General features: G+C 52.0%; 1 protein-coding gene across 4 annotated transcripts in view; it reads right to left on the bottom strand.

Annotated features, from left to right (window-relative positions):
• The window catches only part of SH3PXD2A (SH3 and PX domains 2A), a gene marked incomplete at both ends in the record, with an annotated part of 203,516 nt that overhangs the window by 27,551 nt on the left and 151,768 nt on the right, over positions 1-24,197 (bottom strand). For all 4 annotated transcript variants that reach the window (XM_084244648.1, XM_084244650.1, XM_084244649.1 and 1 more), the window contains one exon: positions 20,908-21,039. In XM_084244648.1, coding sequence (XP_084100774.1) covers positions 20,908-21,039 — 132 coding nt within the window. The remainder of the gene's footprint in view (positions 1-20,907; positions 21,040-24,197) is intronic.

The raw sequence follows: 24,197 nt of genomic DNA, 5'->3' as shown, positions 1-24,197 counted from the left end.
TCCAAGTCCCCCCATCCCAAGGCCTAGCACAGTTAACTCAGCACTAAGCATCTGTGCAGCTACCACCAGCCCAGGACTAGGCACAGGTTCTGGAGTGGGGTGCAGGCACTGGGGATGAGCTAGGGAAAAGAGCAGGAGTGGCCCCAGGCCCCAAACACCTGCCTCCACTAACAATGTCCCTGGCCTAGGCTTTGTCTCCCTTGGGAAGGTGGGATGTCCAGCATTCCCATGTTCTTTTCTTGGAGCAGGTTTGGAGAAGGGGACAGAGTAAGAATCTGTGAGCACCAAATGGCAGAGGCCTGGAGATTCTGAGAGGTGGGGATGCTGGGGGCTGGCCAGGCACATGTCACTAGTGTTGCCACCTGACTGCACCACACCTGGCACAAGGCCGGCCCCTAAGGGACTGCTCCTGTCTTGGACCCAGATTAACCCACTTGCCAAGACCTCGGGGCAGACCTGAGGCTTCTACATGAGAGGAAGCAGAGACACCAGACACGTAGGCCACTGTGGTGCGCTATGGCGTGCTGTGCCTTTAAGAACAGCGAAAGGCTGAGCAGCCCATGGCCAGGCCTCCCCTGGTCAGAGGCTCTGTCACTGCGGCCTCTTGCCAAGACACACTCCAGCTCACAGCAGGCGGCCTCCACAGCCCAGAGCCAACAGGAGAGGGTAAGAGGCTCCCCCAGGCTCTCCCACCACCCAGCCCTCCTGCTTGACCCCCTCTTCTGGTCCTCCCTCGGCACGCTCCCCTCTCTGTTGCCCATGTCCTCCCCTTCCCACAGATGAGGTTCAGGCCACCAGGGCCCAGAACCTTCCCTGGGCGCCTGAGGCCTGGATTCCAAGACCATTAGCACAAGCTGCTACGTCACAGTCTGGAAGGCTCCGTGGAGTCCATGGCAAGAAGACAGCAAGAGCTGGGCTGCTGCCACCTCCCCTGACTAGGCTCAGCCTGCCCACCTCACGGAAGGGCCCAGAAGCCGAGTCATGGGTCCAGGCAGGCTACGGCTGTGCTGAGGCACCCAGGAGAAGGCCTGGCTAATGAGCATTCACAGGTGGAGGGGCACATGGTAAAACAACAGGCTGAGGAGAATGACGGTTCATAAGAGATCAGGCTGCCAGGACTTACATCCCAGCTCTGCTACTTATTGGCTGCATGAATTTGGGCAGTTGCCTCTCTTTCCTCATCTGCAAAATGGATCTGAGTTAATCCATGGAAAGCATTCGGAATAGTGCCTGGTTCCTAGCAAGCTGCACCAAGGAGCTATTTCTGATGCTGAAGAGCAAACCAAAAGGATTTCTACAGAAGGCACCAAGACTTCATGCCTTGCAATGACTGTGTAGGGAGGAGAGTGGGTCTTAGTGTCTGGGGTCTCAGAGAAAGAGAGAGCTTCTTGGTGTCACTATCACTTGGCCTTGACCTTGGGAGGTTTCTATTGAAAACCATGGGTCTAGCTCTGTGCTGGCATGAGTGGGAGGTGGGGGAAGGATGAAGTGGAGAAGGGAAGATGATCATGAGACAGAGCAAGTGCCCAGTCAGCCCCAGACCACTGACACAGGCTGAAAGAACTATTGATTCCTGGAACCGAGTAGTCAGGGAAGAATCCTTAGAGATCGAGAATTGACTCAGAGCCCAGGTGAGGTCTGGAGGGGCAGAAGATGGCAGTCTGGGGGTAGGAGCAGCATAGCAGGGCAGTGGGAGTAAATGTGGCCCAGCCCAGCAAGGCTCCCAATGCTGCATGGCGGGGATTTTCTAGATGAAAACAAGAGGGGCCCTCGGCACTCATCTTCAACACCACTGCCCTTCTACCTCACTGTGAGCCTGTGGCCAGAGATTCCTGAGCAGAAGGTGCTCAGGGAGGACAGAAGATGTAAACAGGGATTGTTTTTTTTTTAAATGATGATAATCATGATTGTAAATGATGCTGACAATAAGCCAGATGTGACCACAGAGGGGAAGGCATTCGAGGATGGCTGGAGCATGGGCCTCGGGGAAGAACAGAGACCAGGGAGGGTGAGCCACTGAGACTCCCACAGGAAGTGGGACCCCTGGGAAGTGGACCCCTGGAGAAGGGTAACCAAAAGAGCATTCCCCCTGATATTCCAGAAAAGAGATAAATGGAAGAGATGAAAGGGGGTGGCTCTGATCCCAAAGGCTCAGAATGGTCTTAGGAAGAAGGGTGCTCAGAGTGGGTGGTGCTGCCCGGAAGGGTGGTGGGCACGGCCAGGCTGCCCTTGGTGAGCTCACAACAGCTGCCCATGAGAAAAGGTGCAAGAGCACTTGATAGAGAGCCTGCCAGGCAGCCACAGCAGTCCTGGGAGACTCAGCAATGGGAGCAAGGCCAGAGGACAGAATGGGCAAAGGTCTCAACTTTCAAAGATAGAAGTGAATTCCAGAGAAGAGATGAGTAACCTCCAGGCTGGTCCTGATCATGTGAGGCATGGGTTCCCTGGGGATGGATGGAGGGTCTGGAAAGGGGTTCTGAGCATGACAAAGGCAGAGCTGGACAGAAAGACTTAACAGGAAGGAAGCAGCCAGAAACCGTGGGCTCCAATCAGAGTTCACTCTGGTCCTGTTGGTGTTGGAGTTGTCCCAGCTAAGGCATCCAGACCTGGGACTTTCTCGACCAGGGGCGGCAAGCCAGCTCCCATCAATTCACAGCTGATGACTGACCATGTTCAAAGGCACGCCGTTGCGCTACTTACAACCTAAAGGGGGTCCTGAGGGATGTTTTGATCAGTCCTAGGATGAGGACAGAGGCCTGTGCTGGTGGTGCTGACGCACTTAGCCAAAGCTGTGCCAGGAGCAGGAGCCAGAACAAGCCCTGACCAGATGGTCATGACAGGTCAAATCTGACAGGTGAAAAGCAGTAAATAGCGAAATGAAAGGACATAGCTTAGGACAGTGATCTTATACTTTGCCGTCCCAATTTCTAGAATCTCTGGTGGGTGCTATTAATAATTATACCAAAATATTGGGTGCTACCTAATGAGGTTGTAGAGGTCACCCTACTTGGCAGTGAGGATGAGAAAGGTCCTGGAGTTTGGGGGGATTCTAAGTTCAGTACACTTTCAACCCCAAGTCTATGAAATCTTAGACTGAGCTAGGAAATAGCTGGACTGGACAACTCACCCGAGGTGTCTGGCTAGAAAGGTGCAGCACCAGGATTCGCACCCAGGTCTGACTCCTAGTGTAACAGTCATGTGGTGCCCCTTAAAAATGACTGTAGCTGTCTGTGCTTTTGCAGAGAGAGACCAAGATCTGCCCTTTCTATTAGCTCACCAAATTTCCATCTGATAGAGGAGCCAGGGCCACCCCTCCCCTTGTCTCCTTATCCTCCATTCCACCCAGGTCTACAGAGCAGAAGCGATTCTCTCAGGAGTCACAGGTATGGCCGTCTCGCTTGCCCCTACCGCTTCCAAGAGGAGGGAGCTGATGGGTGCTTTCGGGCCACACCTCCAGGTCGCCTCTCCCTCAAGCCCACAGGGCAGGCAGGGCACACAGGCTGATGCAGTGTCCTGTCAGCCACAGGCTCTGCCAGGGCAGAGAGCTTTGGATCAGCAGTTTTCAAACCACAGTTATTCCCGCACCACGCACGCCTTCCGGCATATCCTTGAACAGCGTACACTGTGGTTCACACGGTAAATATATATTTAAACAATCCACCTTTTTTTTTTTGGTTAAGTTCAAGAAAACAATTTGTTTAGGAAACTTTGGCTCAGTACCACGAATAAATAGCTAGGACAGCTGGCCCCAACCCTAAAATTACAGGGAACAAAGCCACGGAGTACATCTGAGCCATGCCATGTCTGCCGCTTGTCTTGGGTAAAGGGAGTTTCATGAGGGAGGGTCACAGACGGTCGACCACCGAGCTGAGATAAATCAGAAGGCTTAGAAGAAAACTGAATGGGGGCAAATTCTTCTGTGTGATGCCGGAGAATTTAATAGCACCGCTCTCTACCATGTTAAGTCACCTCTGCTCCATGGTATTGCTGGGCCTGTGTTTTTAGGAAACAAGCATTAGACCAGAAGGATACAAATGGTGAGCGAGAGGGGCATATTCAATAACGTGCTAATAGGGTGGTGATGAGAAGTGAAAAAGAATGGAAAGCACCTAGCAAGGTTGTGGGTGGTTTGTATTTGGATTTCCATCTGGAGAAAGCTGTGGGAACCCGGGGTAGCTGTGAGCAGGCGTCTGTAACAGAGGGGTTATCTTTACTTTAGTGCCTAAGAAGGTCCGATGTCTAAGTTTGTGTATTTTCCCCCATTTCTCTCTTTGCTAAAAATGGAGGCTTCTTGGCCCCAGAATTGAGATTGTTTCAACTAATAGCCATAGGCTGACCACCCCACCCACCGTTTTAGCCGAGTTCAGCCCCACTTCAATTGGGGCAAAAATAAAATGGGGACAATTTCAACTTTCAGGATCATCTCCATAAACAAAAGTAACCCACTCCACAATTTGTCTCGGGCATTCCTCCTTCCAAACTCTCCTTATTTAATTTCTGGGGAATGTTAAATAGGGGCCTTGCAAAACCCTGCACCGCCTGACGTCAACAGCTCTCTGACAACGTGGATTTTTCCCCGCGGTATGGGAGGCAGCCACCACGAATGCAATGCTTTTCCAGGCTCCTGTCCTGGTTGGAATTTGGGACCCACTGGTGTCACCCCAGGAGACTGTGGGAGGAGGAGGGTACCCAGGAGTGCCCTACTTAGGGTCCTGTAACTGCATTTCCCCAACTGTAGGCATTAGAGTAAGCACTAGGCATCCAATGAATGTTATCTGAGTAGCACCTGCACTAGTGTTTTTCTTAAAAAAAGAACAAAAACTTTCTTATAGTTACTTATTTTCCTGGTCCCTTATTTAAGTTTTCTAGATTCCTGCTATGAGTGAGACCATCCGGTATTTTTCTTTTTCTTTCTGGCTTATTTCGCTGAGCATGATCCCTTCCAGCGCCATCCATGTTGCTGCAAATTGCATGTGTTTATCTTTTTTGAATGCTGAGTAATATTCCATAGTATATATATATATATATATATATATATATATATATACACTTTTTGGGGGGTGGGGGGGCAGGAGGGGAGGGATTGGGGTCAGAATGGGGGGGTTGCAATTGTATGGGGAATATAAAAATAAAATTTATTATTTAAAAAAAATAAAATAAAATATGTGAAAAAAAAAAACAATAAATTCTTTCCTTAACTTGAAAAAAAAAAAGAACAAAAACACCTAAATCCTATGTCAATGACATTGTTGCATGGCCCACTAAGCAGAAATGTAGTCTCCCTTAGCATAAATAGAACCACCGGAAAAATACATACAATGGAACAACACTATGGATTTGTAAGGTACCAAGATAATGCAAGACATTATGGTAAGTTAGCCAGATACTAAGTCTAGGGCCAGATTTTCTTTTGGTCAAACAAGCAAATGAATGAACAAACATCATTAAACATTAACAACACAGGAGTCCCAAAATGACTGACCTAATGTGGGGCGAGAGAGAACTGGATGCCATTTAATGCTGTGTCCAGCCAGCACACACAGCCTCTGACCCACTTTCTGAGAAACACCGATCTGGCAGAAGGAACCCTGGGCTAAGAATACACAGCCTGTTGGTTCAAATCCAAGCCTGGCCACTAGAGCAAGCTTTGAGGCCTCGTGCAGTCACCTACCCTTCTGAAACCCTCTGAAAAATAGAAACAAGGCCACTTGTCCTACTTACCCATGCACAGTTACTATAAGATAGGACATGAGAAAAATGCTTTGTGAAGTCTTCAAGCTATAGGCAGATGGTAGCGCAGGGGTTAGTTTTCACAAATTCTCCAGAACCTGATGGATTAGCTTTCCCTGGATAAAACTTACTGCCCATCCTTGTCTATTAGAGAAAAGACAAGACATATGCTGCTTGAAAATTTCCTTTCAGTTTACATTCCCGACAGCCATGTGGGCTCCAAGTGACCCTGCCCACAACTCAGTGGCAGAGTGGGATTTACACACAAGTCTTTCACAGGGCCTGAGTTCCAAGGAGGGATCCCTTCTCTTGCTTTGGATGTATATCCCATAGGCTCCGAAGCCCCCAAGTCATCAGATCCATCACTGTGCCTGGGTTTCATCTTTCAAAGTCACCACCTATTCAAAGTCACCACTCCTCACCAGCTGGGACGCTACACTCTCACCCTGTGCTCCCCAGAACCCTGACCTTGGGTTTGAGTTGGCGTCTCCCCAGCTAGACCAAGAGTTCTCTGAGGACAAAGGCCAAGTCTTACTGTTGACACCCTGCCTGGCTCAGTGTTTCAGACAAAGAAGCGGCTTGGTAAGCAGTTGTTGACAACAAAATGCAAGGATAGATGGGCCCATGGCATCCCCCTCCTTCCCTGGTCCCCCATCCACACCCTACTCCCCCTGGCGTTCCTTGTTCTCATTATTTGGGGTCAGTGTCTTGTGGCATCTTCTCTCAACTCTCATCCCTCTTGCCCAGGGGCTTGCTACCCTGCTACAGTGCAGGGTTGCTAACCCAGCATCCTTCCTCCAACTCCCAAATTCAGAAGGTACCTCTGACTCACAGCTTACAAGGACTTGCACTCTGGGACTCAAGCCCTGGTGATTCTTGTTGCTTGTTGCCTCACCAGCACCAGATAACCCAGTAAGCTAATATTCCCATTCGTGAACTCTCTGGCAGCTGCTCATATACCTGATTGGGCCATTTTCATCTAGACCTCACCCTTCACAGGAATGGAAAAGCAAAAGCTCAGGGAGGTCCTACAGGCCAAACACCGAGCACAACCTGGGTGAGGCTCCTGGAGGAATGCAGAGGGCCCCCACGGCCCCTCCCAAGCCTGTTCAAAGCTGCCCACGGACCTCCACTGGGACAGCTTCTTATAAGGGGAGCACAAAGCCCTCCTCCTTGGTGGGTTCATCTTGGAACAGGTTGACCCAGAGACCTAATGCCTCCAACCCCCCTGAGGGAGGGTGGGGAGAAAGCTACACTCCATATAGCTTCCCCATCATGGTGCCCCACATGGGAATTGCAGAGGATTAGCCAGGAGACAGGCAAGTGGATGGGGAAGAAGCTGGTAAATTGCCTGAACTCCCTGGGCCTCAGCTTCTTCACCTGTAACATGGAAGTCATGACTCCTGTGCTCTCTAGGCAGTGGAAGAGATCACAGGCAACAAGGTATTTGGCTATCTGAATGCAGGTGTCACATCAATAATCCCTTTCTTGCCTTCCCCATGTTTTTGACTGTTTCTGATGTTAACAGTCTCCAGAAAGCAGCAAATGGGTTTAACCTGAATCTGAAATGCCCTGGTCCTGGGAGAACTCTCCTGGAGCCCCTATGGGCTCATGGTGATTTGGGAACAGGTTCTTTCCCTGAGATTTTCCTGCCTGGCTACCTTTCCTGTCTCTTCTCCTTCTGGGCACTATGTTGTCCTAGTTCCTAAGATCTGATCTAGTTCAGCTCCTACTCCAGTGCAAAGGGAAAATGTCGCACCCAAGCCAGGTGCATCTCTAGTCCAGATGCCCAGAGATTGCCCAGGTTTGGATGTCTTGTTCTAGACCTGCTGCAGCTTCAGTTACATGATTGGTCAGGCTGTGATCACTGACGCCCATGGAGTATTGGGGCTCTTCCCACTTCTTCCGTGACAATCTCTGGTGTCCCTACCCCAATGACCAAAGAGGAGGGATCTGCAGAGTCACAGCTCTATCTCATGACATCCTAACAAATGGGGTCTTCTCAGCTAAGTCAGAAGTAGGTAAGTGTCTCCATTAGACAGTCAGCTTCCTGGCATGGGAATCAAGTCTTCCTTGTTCAGCTCGATGCCCCAGTACCTGGCACACAGGATACAGAGGCTGGGGAATGAAAGAATACCTGAACTCCAGATCCTGCCTTACTTGCTTGGTTTGCTTTTCTCCACTCAGAAGGAAGCTCGGTGTTTGATCAGCATCCCAGCATGGTACCAGTACAAAGATCCTGGTACCAGATGGCTGAGAGATGGGATGAAATTGAGCAGTCACTGGCCTTGCCTGCCTTTCATACTCCCATCACCCAGCCTCCATGGGGTCATCCCACCACCTTGGAGAATACTGTTCTAGAAGTGAGTCTAAGGTGAAGAGGCCTGAATGAAGTAAAATAACAAGACAGGGCATCCAGATGGGCCATGACAGTGTCCCCTTCAAATATGCCTTGGCAGTGACAGGCCCAAGACACCTGGCCGAGTTCCAGCTCTCAGACATGGCAGGCTATCACTTAACTCCCCAGGAATTGAGCAACATTGCATCATGGGCTTTTGCTCCCCAGCCCATTTCCTTACATGGGAAAGTGGCTGTCTCTATCACCCACCCTCTCTGTCCCATTCTCTGGACCACAGCTCCGTCCAGCCTGGCTCTGACCCCATCCAGACCCCCAACCCTGAGATCACTTCAAGAGTGAGATGGTGGAAAGGTCCCACAGAGGCTGAGAAATGGGGGTACAGAGGGCAGGCGAGATCCCTGGGGCCCTAGATCACTCTCCCAGCTGCCAAATCAGCACTGAGGACAATGTGATCCCACCGAAGTGGAGGCCCTTTAAGTCCAAGGAGGTGAGGTGAGATCTGGCTGTGCAGTGAGGCCTAAGACACAGGGCTAGGGCTCAGAAGCAGAACCATGGGGTGCTCCTAATGGGGCAGGACCTATGGATGCTTATTCTCTGTGTGCAAAGTCCCGGTGATAAGATCAGTCTCCTCCCTCTCCTCCAAGGGGCAGTTATTGAAAACAACCGACAGTGAAGACGAGGTGTCCACATGCCCTGGTCTGCCACCTTACCAGTGCTGTGAAGCGCGTCCCTCACCCTGTCAGCACTCGGGAAGCAGCGCTATGTATCTCTGAGCGTGAGGGAGCTCATCTGATGCTTGTCTAGGAGGAGCTGGTGGAGGCAAGGGGAAGGGAATGAGAAACTGGCCCCCAGGGTTGGGTTGGGGCTAGAAGGGGTGAGTACCCCAGTATTGTTACTCCATGGACTGGTCAAGGTCTGCTCCAGTGTGCTGAGCCATTTTCATTATCTTCCCACATGACCCTCCCCGGTCCCCTCCCTGCCCTACAGTGCTAGCTACAGGACAAACACACAGAGAAGGCCAGCTTAAACGTGCACACTTGGTTGGTGGGCAAGACAGAGGTGAGGATTCTCTAGGTAGATGAGACAGACTCTGGGAAGATGGGCTTCTCCAGTTCATCCCCAGGAGGAATGGGGGCAGCAAATGGGCCAGGCCAGCAGTGGTCAGGGAGGGGGCTCTGATGCAGGGCCTCTGAGACCCTTGGCTACACTGAATTCTGGCCTCTCTTTAAGGCCCTGAGCTATAACTTTCACAGATCTTGTTTAACTTGAGGACGGGAGGAGGAGGGGCAAGGAAAACTGCATTCTTCCCCATCAAAGCCAAGAGTCTAAAGTAATACTTCTGGTTGTAACTTATCCCGGCCTGTTTGTGATTACAGCCCCTTGCTCGTTTTCTGGCAGGACAGCCCTGGAACCCTGCAGCATGGCTGACGGCTGACGGGGAGAGACACCCTCGCTCACATGGATAATCTTGTCCTCGGCTGACATGACCAAAAACGTCCATCAGCCTCTCTGCTTTCAGCAGTTCTCCAGGGCAACTCCTCAAAACATTATTTAAAAAAGGGGGAAAAGTTACCCCCAACCCCTACCATGAAATTCCACAAAGCTAATCATATTCTTTCTGTTACCAGCACCATCTGGGAAAACACAGCCGTCCAACAGCACCATTCACTGATGCAAATGAAGGGGAGGGAGGCAGTGTTGGACCATCTTCCTCTTTTGTTACCTCCCCCGTCCCCTCTACTAGGGGCGAACACACACACACACACACACGCACACGCACACGCACACGCACACACGCACACACACGCATACATACACTCATTCTCTCTCTTACAGCCGAAGCACAGAAGTGGCTTAGCAAAGCTAGACTATTTCTGACTATTTCTCAGCTGTTCTTTCTCTGGAAATTTAACATGCAAAGCACTTGGCCTCGCAAAGCCCATTCCAAAGGTGTCCAGGAGCCCATGAGCCCTGTGATCATCATTACAAACCCAGGGATGCTTGCAGCCAGTGACCCATTTGGCTGCTCGAGGGAGCTGGCTGAAAGCTTGCCAACATGGTCAAATTCCTCTAGCCTGCTCCCTTGAAGATGAAACCTTTTTTCTCGGAGCCCCAGGGGTTGGGGGACACTGGAATTGCGGAGACAAAAGGTCCGCTCTGGCCTGTCTTGGTAAAGGCACAGTCTTTTTTCCTAGCCACCTCTGTTTCTGTAGGTGAGGAAAACTGCTCAGAGAGCAAAAGTGACGCCTTGGAGTCACCTGGCTAGTGGCTGGCTGAGCCTGGAGCCCTCTAACACACAGCCTGGCATTCCTGAGCTTACACTGCTCACACTACTGCTCGGCCCATCGAGATGACCCCTTGAACTAAGGCCTCGTGCAAGAAGTGGGTGGCAAGAGCCGGCAGGAAGTCCCCCTGGGTGAGGTGAGGGCACTTGGATAGGCTGGGCCTGGGAGAAGCCTGTGGCCAGTGCTACAGGTGCTGGTGCATAGCCTGAGACTCCAGGCCCCGCTGTGGGCCAGCCTGACTGCAGCAGCTCGAAATCCTCCCTCAATCAAAAGATGCTGAGCCTGCTGAGTGCAGAGAGGGCTGGGGCCTTGTGAGGGCGCCAGTTAGAAGTACAGAAAACAAACGAGAAAAGACAGAGTGTTCAGAAACATAGACAGGAGGCCCAGCCAACCTCAACAGAGACCTCCCCACCTTCCCAGGGGAGGGAGCAACAAATGGGTCTGAGGAGGCAGCGACCTGCATCTGGGAGGCAACGCAGCCTGGGAGTGGAGCAACAGCACATCAGGGGAGTCTGCATTCTCAAGTGGGGGTGTCTGAAGATAATCTTGCATGGGGGAAGAGTCTATTTGAATACTCAGGGTTAGCGGGGATCTGCAGGAAAGGCCTTAAGTCTCAAGTCTGCCTCTGATCTATAGTTATAGCTGTAGGACCAGGCTAGGGACCCAGGGAGTGGGGAACTAAAGAGCCTGCTGGCTCCCTCGCTTCACCTGGGGGACAGGTGAGGTCAGTCAAGGGCGAGGTAGGGTTCACCCACATCCAACCATGAACTTGCTATGTGACACTGAGCAAGTGGCTTTATTTTTCCAGGGGTTTGTTCCTTCTCTGACAAAGAAGGGGTTTAGGCAGATGGTCAGAAATGTCCCCTAGGCTGGTAAGGAAGGAGGACGGAGGGAACCCAGCCATGTGCTGCTAGGTGGACACCTTCTTCCTGGCAGCCCCAGCACCATGGCTGGTGTCCTGTGAAAGCAAGTGATCTACACTCTCACCCTGCAGGTAAGAGAGAGCCCTAGAGTGCAACCACCTCTAGCCATGGGAGAATGGGAATGGCTGCACTCCAGTGGGGGACACACCACAGAGTGCACAGTAGGTGCTCTGTGTTTGTTGAGTAAATGAACAAACTGTTACCTATGGAAGCAGTGGTGAGAATAGGATTTCACTTGAAAAGGGGCAAAGACAGATGAAAGACATGGTGGGAGGGTGGGTGGCAGCTCTCTTGGGTTGTACGGGGTTGGGGAGAAGGCCAGGCCAGGTCAATTTATTTGGACAGAGGGGAAAGCAGAGTGGCTGGCCATGACCAGAGCTGCCTAGGCCCTGCCCTCATATTCTCAGTCCTACTCACCTGGGCTCTGATGAGCAGATCTTTGGGGAGATCACAGGGCCCCCAATTTATCCACTCTCCAGCAATTCAGCCCCAGCCCATGGACTGGCTGAGCTGAGTGCTGGACTAAGTCAGGTAAAACAACTCTTTTGCAGGAAACCAAGTCAGGTGTTTTCCTCCCCTTTTATGTTCCTCCTGACCCGCCCCTTGGCCTTTCTCCCACCCCAGTGGAGGCGTTAGCAGTGCTGACCCCTGCTCTCCTACTCTGTGGTCTGGGAAATTCTCACAGTGCAGTGCACTGGGCGCTGGCTTTTGCAACAAGTAAAATCCACGTGTGGAGAAAGGCAAACATCAGATTTCCCAAACCGGGATGAACAGTACCTGTTGGAAGTCCACAGCCCACTTTCCAGCTCTGCACCCTGGGCTTCAGTTTTCCCTTGGGAAGACAAAATGCCAACATCTGCCTATCTTCTTAGCAAGAGGCTGCATTAACTGCATGTCATGTTTTATATCATAAAATATACTGATTCAGAAAGAGTTCACCTTGATAAAAGTCCAAAATCCCCCAGTGGCATGAGCAGCCCCCCCCCCACCCAGGTGACCCTGGCCTCCCTGATGGGCCGCCAGCAGGAGTCTAAGAGAACAGGTATGCAGTGCTTAGGAGGCTCCTGAAACACTTGTTGCCTGACCCACAGATCTGAGGGCAGCAGGCGGCAATGCCAATAGGCCGAGGGCTCTGCCACCACAGCACCAAAACCCATGCATGCCTCGCTCACTTTATGGCCAGCCCTTGGCAGACTCCAAGCCAGAGTTCGGCTTTCTCTCACCTCCCATAGAGCCTGGGCCACTTCCCCACAAAACCATCCAATAAAAGCTTATGGGAGGCGAACGCATTTTAGCATGAGCCCGAGTGGTGCCTGTCTAAGAAGGGACTTGGAGAGCTGGGACTGAGACAATGAAACAAAACCCCCAATAATTCTACAGAGCATAGTTCAACTGTACATGGAAATGAAATTGGGGGTTATGTGAGCCAGAAGCTTCCCTCCACTTACCCAGATTCAACAGTTTAGCTCCCAGCATGGGGAGCCCCAGCGCACACTGGCTCCTACCAGACTTTTCCAGGTGACTGGGTTAACTGGGTGGCACTGGCCATTCCCCCACAATAAGGCCTGGGGGTCCAGGTCAGCACTGGGAAGCCAGAAAATGAGGTTATGGAATCAGAAAAGATGCTGATAGAGATGAGGGCGGTTACTTTGGGTAAACCCCCACAACCACCAGTGTAATTACTGAAAACCCAACTGCTGAGGGGTGGAATATCACCCGGCCACGGGGTAATCTACGGGAGAACAGAAGGGAGAACTTCTCAACCTGATAGATGATACTCCCCAGAAAGAACCACAGCCCCAGGGTGGAATCTGTTGTGTCAGAGTGGAGCAAATGTGCAGTGAGAGCCACCACTTGCACTGGGGACCAAGGCTGTGTGTGTGTGCATGTGCGCTGGGGAAGGCGGAGGGTCTCCAGTCTTGCCTGCTCCCTGGGTACCTGGGCTGAGGTATGTCTGGGGAGGGGTGTCAGGTCCTGTGTCAGCTATGGTGCAAGATGCCCAGGAGGTGTATGGTGACCTCCATCTAGCACATGCCTGGCACCTCCCAGCCTTTCCCACATCTCTGTAATCACTCCCCGCCCCCATCCAAGCCAACAGACCTCTGCATGTCCTCTAAGTTCCACTGGCACCCCTTCAGAGAGGTCTTCCCTGGCCACACTCTACCACTTCTTTTGCTATCGCTGTGCCTGTTTATTTCCCACATCACATATTTCAAATTCTAGAATGACACTCCATGTTGATTTTGTGACTGTCTCCCTGATACATGTGAGCCCTTGGAGGGTGGGACTATGTGGGCCTCCATCACCTCTGGACCCCATCAATTAATACAGAGTTAGTGACAACCCAGCATCTGACAGTGGAGCTCACTGGGGCCTGGGCATCATGGGATTCACCAGCTCCTTTGCTGTTCAAACCCAGAAATGCAGAACTTTGGAGATGCTCATAAACGGACTCAGTGGAAAAGTGTTTGTCCCCCTAGAAGGGAAGGCACCCAGGTGCTCCCAGGAGACTGAGGCTGGGATGAGCAGCTGATCTGCAGTTGGATATGCAAGGTCACCACCAAAACACACTTTTGCTTGGGAATAACTATTCAAGGAAATGGCCTTGGGGGAGTTAGCACATGATAGGGCCACAGAGTCATGTCAGTGACTGGCCTCTCTACCTGCCCAACTTAAGCAGATGGAAAGAAGAAATGTGTGTGTGTGTTGGCGGGGGGCGGGGGGGGGGGGCAATGTCCACTGCCTCACCAGCCAGCTGGCAGCTGGTCTCAGGCAGCACTCAGTGTTGACAAGTCCTTGGATGCCTCCCTGACAGGAGCCTGTGCAGATCTACGATAGCTCAAGGAAAGACTGGTTTCCAGTCCCTCCTTGGACATACCTCCCCCAGCCATCTTCTTCCCTGCAGCCAGGATCACTGGCTCTGAGTACACCTCTCACCCACTTCTGCTGCTCACCCATATTCCATGGCCCTTCCTCTTCATCCACTGCTACCCAGTTTGCACTTTCTTCCTCAGCACATACTTGCTGGGGCAACCCTACACATGGCTTGCTATCTCAGCCCCAACAGATCCAGCCCTCTGCGTGTCTCTGCACTCATGCAGAAGTGGAATTCTCTCTCTTCTTTGTCTATTTAACCCTCTTATCCTCCAAAGCCCAACTCAATGTCTCCAACACCTCCAGGTAGCCCTCCCTGACTATGCTAGTTCCTCAAACCCCAAGGACTTCGATCTGTGTCATCAACAAAGAAGCCCCATGCCAGCAGTGCTGTCCAGTCATGCATGAAACCCCCGATTCCATCAGGGTACTTCTTCTGGTCACTAATGAAAGCCTGACTTCTGCCTCCACCTCTTCTTTCTGTTGGGTTTGGGCAAGGACAGCTGCCCAAGTGAAGGTTCCAGGACAGGGCACTCTGGTCCCCAGCATGGCCTCCTAGCCTCACTGCCTTACAGTGAGGTTCCTGCTTGCCCCATTCATCTCACCAACCATGAAGGCAGAGAATCCTGAGAGCACACTGAGTGCAACCCAATAGCTGATCAGGTGGGGAAATTGAGACCTCAAGACAGAAAAAGGCCTGCCATGGGCTCCACGGTCAGTCTGGGACAGAGCTGCCTGAGCCCATCTATCCTACTAGTTACTGTCATGTGCTGAGCACTGACTGGCTGCCAAGCACTACACTAAGCACTGAATTTATTTTGAATTTTGCTTATGTACACACAACCATGGGTTGTGGGTACAACTATCCACATTTTATAGGTAAGGAAGCTGATTCTTTGAGGACCCAAGTAACTTCCCCAGAGTCACCAATAGTAAGTACCACATCAAGATTAAAATCAGGCTTAGTGAAGCTGGAACCCATGTTTTCAATTGTGAGGCATTCTAATTCTGCAATCTCATTCTCAAAACCATCTCTAGTCTGGGCCAAGGGGCCCAGGCTTGGATTAAATGTCTACTTCTGCTCTGGACTTACGCTTTATGGCCCTCTTCCAGTCAGTTTCATGAAGGGGATCACAGTTTTTGTTAAGTAGATAATAGAGACAGTCTTTGGCCACAATGAATTTTGGAATTGCTGATTAGGCTGATATATAGCAGGAACATAAATGGACAGTATGCAAGTAGAAAAGAGCCATCAGTGACCAAGGCTTGCTGATGGTGGGGATAGGATGTCATGGGAATTAGTCACCACATCCAAAAGGTGACTGGTTTACTGGAACCAAACTTTTAAAAGGCACTGGAAGAGAGGAGTATCAGTTCACTTATGTGTAACATAGAATGCAACCAACTTGCCTTTTTAGAGAACAGCCTATTCTATCTTTATTGGGACATCTCTTTTCTGAATTAGTCTGACTTAGTAATCAGGGGGTTCCTTAGTAAGCACATAATCTAAAGAAAAGACATAGAAGATAAAGAAATTTATTGAAGACTTATTAAAGTTTATTTAAAGGAAAGCTATCCTAGTGTCACAGTACAGTCCACCCCTTGAGTATTCAGTATGCTCATATCGATTATTCTGAACTCCATAACGGCAGGACCTAGTGGGTACATATACAATCAGCACAGGGCCTGTGAAAAAGGAGGTATTCATGAACTGTGAAGTACATGAGGGACTAAATGAAAGAATACAATGTATGGTATATTTCTCCCTTATAAAAAGTCTACTTGGTATGCATCACTACCTCCTTTAACTCACGAGGAGACAGAAATCAAGAGATTCTGACTTATAATTATACAGAAGAGCATGAAATTAGAAGCCTAGTAGATTAGGGATAAGAAATAAAAACTTGGGAATATAATAATTAAGGTATTATTAGTGATTTATTATTATTATTAGTGATTCTTTGCTCTCAGGGCAACACACTGCTGCTAAACAAGTAAAATGGATATGCTCAACATGTTTTTGTATACTTCACCCCTCTACATCTCCTTTCTAAAAAACCTGCCCTCCAATAGCCACTGCTGAAGAGGTTGTCTAGGTAACTATGTTTATACCCTTTGACTTCTCCTGGACACAGCTGATTGGCCCAGAGATAGACACCTGACCTCAGGTCTGCCAATCCATTGGCTGGGCAGGGACCAATCAGATTCAAACTTCCAAATTTCAAACCCAAAGAAACAGTGGCCACTGTCAGTTGCTGGTGGTTTTCTCCACTAGGAAGTCACGCAGAGCCTGGCCCTGACAAACCAACAACAGGTGGACAGGCTGCTGTTAAGGGTCAACAGGAGAACATCACAGCTGGGCTTTAAAAACACAGGGCTCAAAAAACAAAAAAACAAACAAACAAAAAAAACTAAAAAAGGGCCTCCCCAGTGATGCAGCGGTTGAGCACTGGGTTGCAAGGCTGCCCGCAGCCTCTGCAGCGCCGGTTCGATCCCCGGCCACCTGCAAGGGCCCCACAAACAAACAAACAAACAAACAAACAAAAAAAAAAAAACCAAAAAAAAAAAAAAAACCCAAAAAACACAGGGCTCAAGAGAGACAGAAACAAGAGCAGCTGCTTTGACTTGTGCTGACTTTCTGGTTCCCAGTCCCTGTGAGGCTGGCATGTACCTCCCACAATTGGGTTGGTGACATTTTCCTGCAGCCTTTCAATAATCTCTTGAGCAAGTCTGAGTGGATCTGTCTTCTCATAACTAGGATTAAAGCATTGACTTTGGAGGGGACTGAAGATTTCCAAATTCCCCTGGGTTTGGTTTTCTTATCTGTACAATATTTCACCTGGATGGACCAGGGGAGCATAAAATTTCTTGCCACTACAATTCTTTAATTTCAGATTCTGTACCTCAAAGGAAGTATAAGTATATCCAGTGTATTACAGGTGTGTCAGGAGAGGAGCAGACTCATCTCCCCAGTTCTTCCCCTAGCCTCCTGAGAAGAAGGGAACAGCCCTGCAAAGTTGGAGGCAGCTTAGATCAACACAGAAATCAGAGCAATTGAGCCATTCCCATTACCACTCTGCCAGAAGTTAAACCAGATTATGCCTGCTGGAGGTGAAGCCAATGTGGTCTTTGAGGCAGAAGAATGTCCTACAAAAAAAACCATCTGGGGAAACTGTCAAGGATGGAGGGGATTTCAAGGACAAGACAGTAATGGCTGCTGCATGCCCTGCTGTTTGGCAAAGTTAACAGAGGTGCTGCATCTTGCTTCTAGATTTGTTCCTGTTGACAAATCTGGCAGGGCCAGACCCACTGTGTAATCAGAAATGCTTTTCTTAAAGCTGCTCAGGAACCACTTCGGGTGTCTTTGATTTCTGTCTACCTACATTCCCTGGAATAGGCCCATCCTCAGTGCCAGGTACACACCATTTCCTCAGATCTTCTCAACTGTTGTTTGACCCCAAGTTCAAAGAAATAGTTAACAAAATGAATTCCTACTATATAAGCAGGAGGGACAGAGTCAGCCTTCCACAGTGACATCCCAGGGAGCCCTGGGGTCCTCCCCAGCAGCCTGTGTCTCTCTCCAGCCCATAGCCACCAGCAAGGGATCCGTCCATTCTCCCCCTCCCCCTAAGTCATCTGCAGAGGGGAGCGATCTCAACTGTTGGACTCTAAGGAAATGACCTAACCTCTCAGCCTGTTACTTCAGCCACAAACGTGCCTTCTACCACATGGGGTCATTCTATGATTGCAGTAAAATGATTCATGTGAAGTGTGTGGCCAGCACCTGGTGTTTACTGTTTACTGGCTCTGAACTGCCTTGCAGACATCTCTCTCCAGACCAATGAGATCACAGAGCACTGGAACAACCACACCTCCCTGTCTTTCAGTGGTGGTAGTCCCAGCCAGGGGGCTCTGATGAATAGGCAGAGCCAGAGATGGCTAGGTCCCTCAATGGTTGCTGGAGGGACTTGCAGCTCAGCGATAAGGGGTCGCAGGCAGAGTCCTCATTTCAGGTGGGCAAGGCAAGGCCACGGGGTGGAGCTGATGCTAACTGGGGCTGCTGCCCCAACAAGGCTGGTGGAAATGCCTCCACACACCCACCATGTCCCAAGGTCAAAGACATCACAATCGCGTCTTTGTTTTAAGAGTTCAAAAGCCTCACTCACCACTCCTTGCAAAGCCAGCTTGCAGCATGCACAATACACCTCCCTTCCCCCAAAGTCAGTCCAGCTTCCTTAAACTAGGAGCCCCCCTCCCAGGGACTGGCAATTTGGCTCTCTTCCTTTCTCCTTTCCACCCACTTAGTTTCTCTGGTTAAGCTGGTTGAACACTCCAGGCCTCCTGGATTCTGATGCAACAGACAGTGTGGGTTTGCATGTTGAATACAGCACCCCAAAGTCTCTGCTGCTGAGTAGTGGTCCCCATGGAGTGGAAAGGCAGAAAATTCCCAGAGAAATGGAGAAATAGCAGCCAGGGAGGCTCTAGCTACTTGACACCCTTGCAGAGTCTCCCACCATGGAGCTCAGACCTGGGAGAGGATTTAGGAGGTCATCTGCTCCAGCCCCACTCCAGGAGTCACCAGATTATCACCATTTTACAGAGCAGATAACTGAGGCCTAGAGGGATTAGGGACTTGAAGCCACCCAGCCAGTAGGTGGTGGGAAGGAAGAGCAGCTTGCTGGGAGGGTCTGTATACAAACTGGGCTGCTCTGGGGAGTCCCCAGAGCTGTCACCTAAGCCACCTCAAACAGCCATTGAGGATTCCTCAGGACAGGAGGTGTCTTTACACTTTGCCAAGCCTAACACAAAACTCCCACTTTGTCAAGGCTCTTCCTCCCCCACTCCTAGGCAGGACTCCAAGTATTGCTAGGGTCTGGGACGTGAGTTGGGAAGTTTCAGGACATTGGCACTCAGGGAGTCTTAGAGTGGCCTGACTTCTTCCTTTAGTGTGGGGTCTCCTCTTCAGCCATCCTGGTGGGTGACTGGTACCCAGAGACATGCGGGCTCACTCATCTGCAGCTCTAGAGTTATGCACAGCCATGCTGGGACACAAAGGGATGTGAGGGGTCATAAGACAGAATGCCATTTCTGAGCAGTCCTGACCTAACAGGGAGAAGTGGGCCCATGTTCTCTGGAGCAAGCTCCAAATGTCTCCTTCAGTTGGCTCCTCCAGTTCCACCACTAGAGATCACTTGCCTGAGTTCCTGAGGCACCAACACCTCTGACAATACCAGCTTCCCTGGGGGGTGCGGAGGTGGAGCTGGTACTGTTGACAAAGGCTGAAGATGAAGGGGTGGCAGAAGCCCAGTGAAGGGTCCCGTCCAGGCCTTATGCCTGGAATATGGCTCCACCAGGAGGAAAGAACCACTACCCACTACCTTGGCAATGACTGCAGGCATAAGGGCAGAGCCTGGCCTCTCTGAGAGGGGAACAGGCTGTGAAGACCTCTGACCCGGGAGGGCGATGGTGCATCACAGCCCCATTGCTGGGGAGCATGGTTTCTGAGCCTCTTGCAGCGGGAGTCTAAGCTTACATCCCTGGAAGGCTAGCTGTATCTCTACAGCTACTTCCTGCCCTATATTCTATAGGCATAGAATCAGGGGGCCAGGAACATCCCCGTTCTGTTCTGCTTTTGACCTCACTTCCCCTCAACCTCTGTGTGCCTTACTCACTCTATCTACAAAGTGGGCCGGCACAGTCATCCTTTGGGTTGCCTGTCTTTCAGTGCTCAAAATATCGGAAGGGAACAACAGAGGGGGGCAGAAGAAGAAACAGGCACCTCCCCTCTGGGGGTGTCCTCGAAAGTCAGCACAGAGAGGTTCTAGTGCACAGGGGCCTTCCCCCTCCCCCCACCCCCCCACCCCACAGCAAACTGAAACTAAAAACAGCCCGGTGGGCTATGGGCAAACTGCTGGTAAATGTCTTGTGCCTAAATCCTGACCCAGGCCCTGCAGGGGGCTGAACAGGCCTACACCACAGACTAACAGACTCTGGAGCGCTTCTCTCCACCTGCGGAGACTCCAGCTGTCAAGGGCGTGGAGCACTCAGTGCGAACCAGCACTCCCTGGACAGACCTCAGTGCAGGCCCAGGCAAGACAAAGCCTTGGCTCCCAGTGATGGGGTGGCTGCTGAAGGACCCACCCTGGGCCCAGGACTTCCCTTTGTCCAGCCCCTGCAGGGCTCTCTTCCCTGGTCCTGGTGGCCTTTGGCTTAGCAGTGGTCAGTTCGCTCACTGCCACAGGCCTGGCTGTTTCTCGGACAACCAGCCGGGGCCTGAGGGCCCTGAAGCCCACAATGACATCATGGCCTGTCTTTCCCCCTCAGACAGCTGGGTTCTCCAGCCCTAGGCTAGAGCCTGGCCTAGAATATGGCCCCAAAGTGGGGAACCCTGCAGGGTACCCCCGAGCAGGGAGCTACTTTCCCCATGGGCCTTGGAGGGCACAGGGAACCTGAATAGAGCTGGACAGTTATCCCCAAGGCCACCACCTTGGTCTCCTTTCATTAACACGAGTCAGTTAATTACCCCCATCCGGGGAGACATTCTTCCACCACCAGGCAAACTGCTGGCCTTCAGCCCAAACCAACAGGGGAAAATTCAGCCTCCTCGGCCCTCTCCCCGCCAGATGGAAATAACGTATAGCTGCAGAGGTGGGGGAGGAGGAGGGGAACAAAACCAGCCTTCCGAAGAGCCAGGCCGGAGCTCCCGGGCCGGCGCGCCAGCTGCCCGAGCACTCACCGCTCTCGTTCTTCTCGATGACATCCACCACCTCCCCGGCCTGGAGGCTCAGCTCCGAGTTCTCCTGCTTCTTATAGTTGGACACCACCACGTACTGTTCCAGGATCATGGGCTCGGCGTTGGTGTCGGCACCTGGCGAGGGCAGAAAGCACGCGGTGAGCCAGCGGCCGGCCATGGCCCCGCGGCCGGGGCGCCCTCTGTCCATGGGCCTCGGGGGAGGCTGCTCCGTCGCCAGTGCTGCTCTGAGGGGCAGCCCGCAGCCAGGGCTCGCAGTTTCCTGGGCCCGAAGGACAGGCCATATAGCAAGGCCCCACACCGGCCCGCTGACCTGCGGGGTCCGGGGGACATGGGGAGCCGGGGGACAGAGGAGGGGGCAGGGAGGAGAGAGACAGAGATGGAGTCAGAGGCTGAGGAAACGGAGCGGAAAAAGCCTTCTGTGGTGAGTTAGTCACAGCCCGGCTTGAGGGAGTCTGAGGAGAGGCCTGGGGTGGACTTGGTCTCTCCCGACCCCTCAGCCACAGGGGCGTGAGGGGAGGGCCGCAAGCAGGCCGGTGGGCGGCCCATGAGGGCTGAGGCCAGAGCGGAGGAGAGAGAAAAAGGCAAGGCAAGGAGGAGGGCTCCTGCCTCTCCTCCCAACCCCTGTAAACCCAGAGAAAGAAAGTCAGCGGTCCTCCCCTCGGGAGGGAGAGAGAGCGAGCAGCAGAGAACAACTCCACAGCCCGAGCCCAGGCGAGAAGTCAAGAGGGTTTGAGGCCGCCAATCACTGGGGTTTACTGCAACCCTTAAATAGAAACACATGAGACCCATCGAATGAGGAGCCGGGGGTGGAGGCAGGGGAGGGGGAGGAGGGCTGAGTCTGTTTACTTGAAACCCAAGAAGAAAGTCCCAGCGCCAGGGCCAGCGAGCCCAGCTTGCCCCCCCACCAACTTTTCCTCAAGTTCAACTCTGTTCCTGTCCCTCGGGCTCCCCAAGGCACTGCCACCAAGTCCAGCGGCCTGGCACTGAGTCACCAGCCCCGGGCAGACTTGCCCAGCCTCACTCACTGAGGGGCATTGGAATGGGCTGGCTGCTGCCCTCTCTCACACAGAAGCGGACTCAGTCTCCCTCTGCCCTTTGGTGCCGGGGCTGTGAGCTGCAGCTTCCAGCCACACTCTGTTTCCTAGAGCCCGAAGGGTCAGAAAGTGGGGCTCAGCAGAGGGAGAGCAGGTGAGTGAGAGGTTCCCAGGAGCGAGCAAGTTTTCTCTAGCTGCTGGACCAGTGCAACATCCATTAAGTGCAACATCCGTCCTGAGAGCTCACTGGCTCTCAGGGACTGGACATGCCGCCTACTCCTCTCTGCCTTGCTATCACATCCTCACTGTCACTGGTATAGGGGTGGGAATAAAACCCCCAACACCTGCCCTGCTGGGAGTTGAAAGAAAACACAAAACAGAGGCCTCCTACAGGAAGCCTTCCTAGACTACCCCCAGCCCAAAGGGAATTCCGGGCAAACTTCTTAAAGTCTATCTGCCAGCCTATACATCTGCCGTTCTTCTGGAAGGCTGGGGGCTTCAAGAAACCAGCTCAGCTATAGAAAGAGTTGAGAAGAGTGCCCAGGCTCCACATGCCCCCTTCATGTTTTAGCTGGCAGCTGCATTCCTTACACACCTGAGTCTAACGTGGCAAATGTTCTTTGTCAGGCACTCACACTGTCCCATTTCATCCTTACAACACCCTTCTTACCTTCCCATTTCTCAATTTAGAGGCCCAGAAGCTTGCCCCAGCTCAATGGCTGCTATAGAGGGAACCAAATCCAATACTTTAGGTTCATATCCATTTCCCTTTCTATTACAAAACTGCCTCTGAGTCCCATTTCCAGACATCCTATCTTTCTAGCACAACGGTCCTCAACCTGATCCCACGGGATGGCCTGGGAGGCTTTTAGAGAATGCTGATGCCTGGGCCCTATTCCCAGAGATCCAGATTTAATTGGTCTGGGCTATTTTTCATATCTTCCCCTCCCTGTGGTATGCAGGCACAGCCCGGGCTGAGAGGCACTGTTTCCACACTTGGGTCTTTTCACACGGGAGGCTCCATCCAACCTAGGCCAGGGGCAATTAGGTGCAAGAAACACATTGCCCCTGGCAGTTGTCTCCCATGAGGTGTGTACCCTGCAGCCCTGGCTCAGCTCTTTGGAGACCCAGAAGGGCCCCTGTCCCTGCCGAGGCCTGCCACATGGACATGCACATGCACATGCAAAGCCCCTCCAAAGCCGGGATTGTATTTCAGGCAGAATTGCAACCAACAGCTGGGCCTCAGGGCCAGCCCACTCTGCACTCCACAGATGCGGCCAGCTTCTGCGCCGGCCCCTGCCAGCCGGACAGAGTGGGCAGGGCGCTGACAGAGGCTACCTCCTACTGTGTCCCTGGGGGGACGGTCGGCGCTGCTGCAGCCAAGAGCACTTGTTAAGAGCACCCAGCACAAAAAGGGCCAGCCTCTGCCCTGGAGGACACAAGGGCTCCCTTTCCAGTTAGTGGCAAAGGAATACTCAAGATACAAACACAAGAGAGAAGTTCCCCAGCTGGTAGAGAGCCTCCAGATCCCGAGGGAGCCCAGATTCCATTGCCAGCTCGCAGTGTACCCTCCATTAGTACCCGCTATGGGTCGGGACGATGCCAAGGCCCTAATGGCTGCCTCCCAGGCCTCACAACAGCCTGATGCACTAGGTCCTATGATGGACCCCTTTCACACACAGGCAGGCTGATGCTCATGAGGGTAAGTCATTTCTCTGAGGTCACATGGCTGGGATTGTCCACCCGACACCGTCACGTCCATCCTGAACTTCTGCACTGCACGCAGCCTACAGAGTCCGGGGTCCTGGTCTCCAAGGAAGGTCCCTGCCCCATCATATCCTCAGGCACAGGCGCTGCTTAGCAAAGACAGGTGTGTGGACTCTCGCTGACTCTTGCCTTGTCTGCTGATGAGACGCCAGTGCCCAGGTGGCCAGCACTCTCTCATGTGTCCACTGGATGGACAAAATGCTATCCAGGCACGTGCATGGTGGTTGCGTGGTTTGTTTGGAGCCAATGTGGATAAGCCAGGCAGTGTCTTACCTCTGAAGTTTGGGAAAACCAGACTATTAAACTCTGGAAGGGAAAGAGGGGAGTTGGGGAAATGGAGGCAGCGGGGAGCATGGAGCTACAGATTTGTGGCCAGAAGCTGCTACACTGAACAAACAGGGTGCTAGGGAGTGAAGAGACATCAGCTTATTTTAATCCAAGCCAAAGAAATCTGAGGCAATATTTCAAAGA

The sequence above is a fragment of the Talpa europaea genome (assembly GCF_964194135.1).
Source record: "Talpa europaea genome assembly, chromosome: 10".
Lineage (NCBI taxonomy): Eukaryota > Metazoa > Chordata > Mammalia > Eulipotyphla > Talpidae > Talpa > Talpa europaea.
This window is presented reverse-complemented; position numbering and strand designations above follow the sequence as displayed.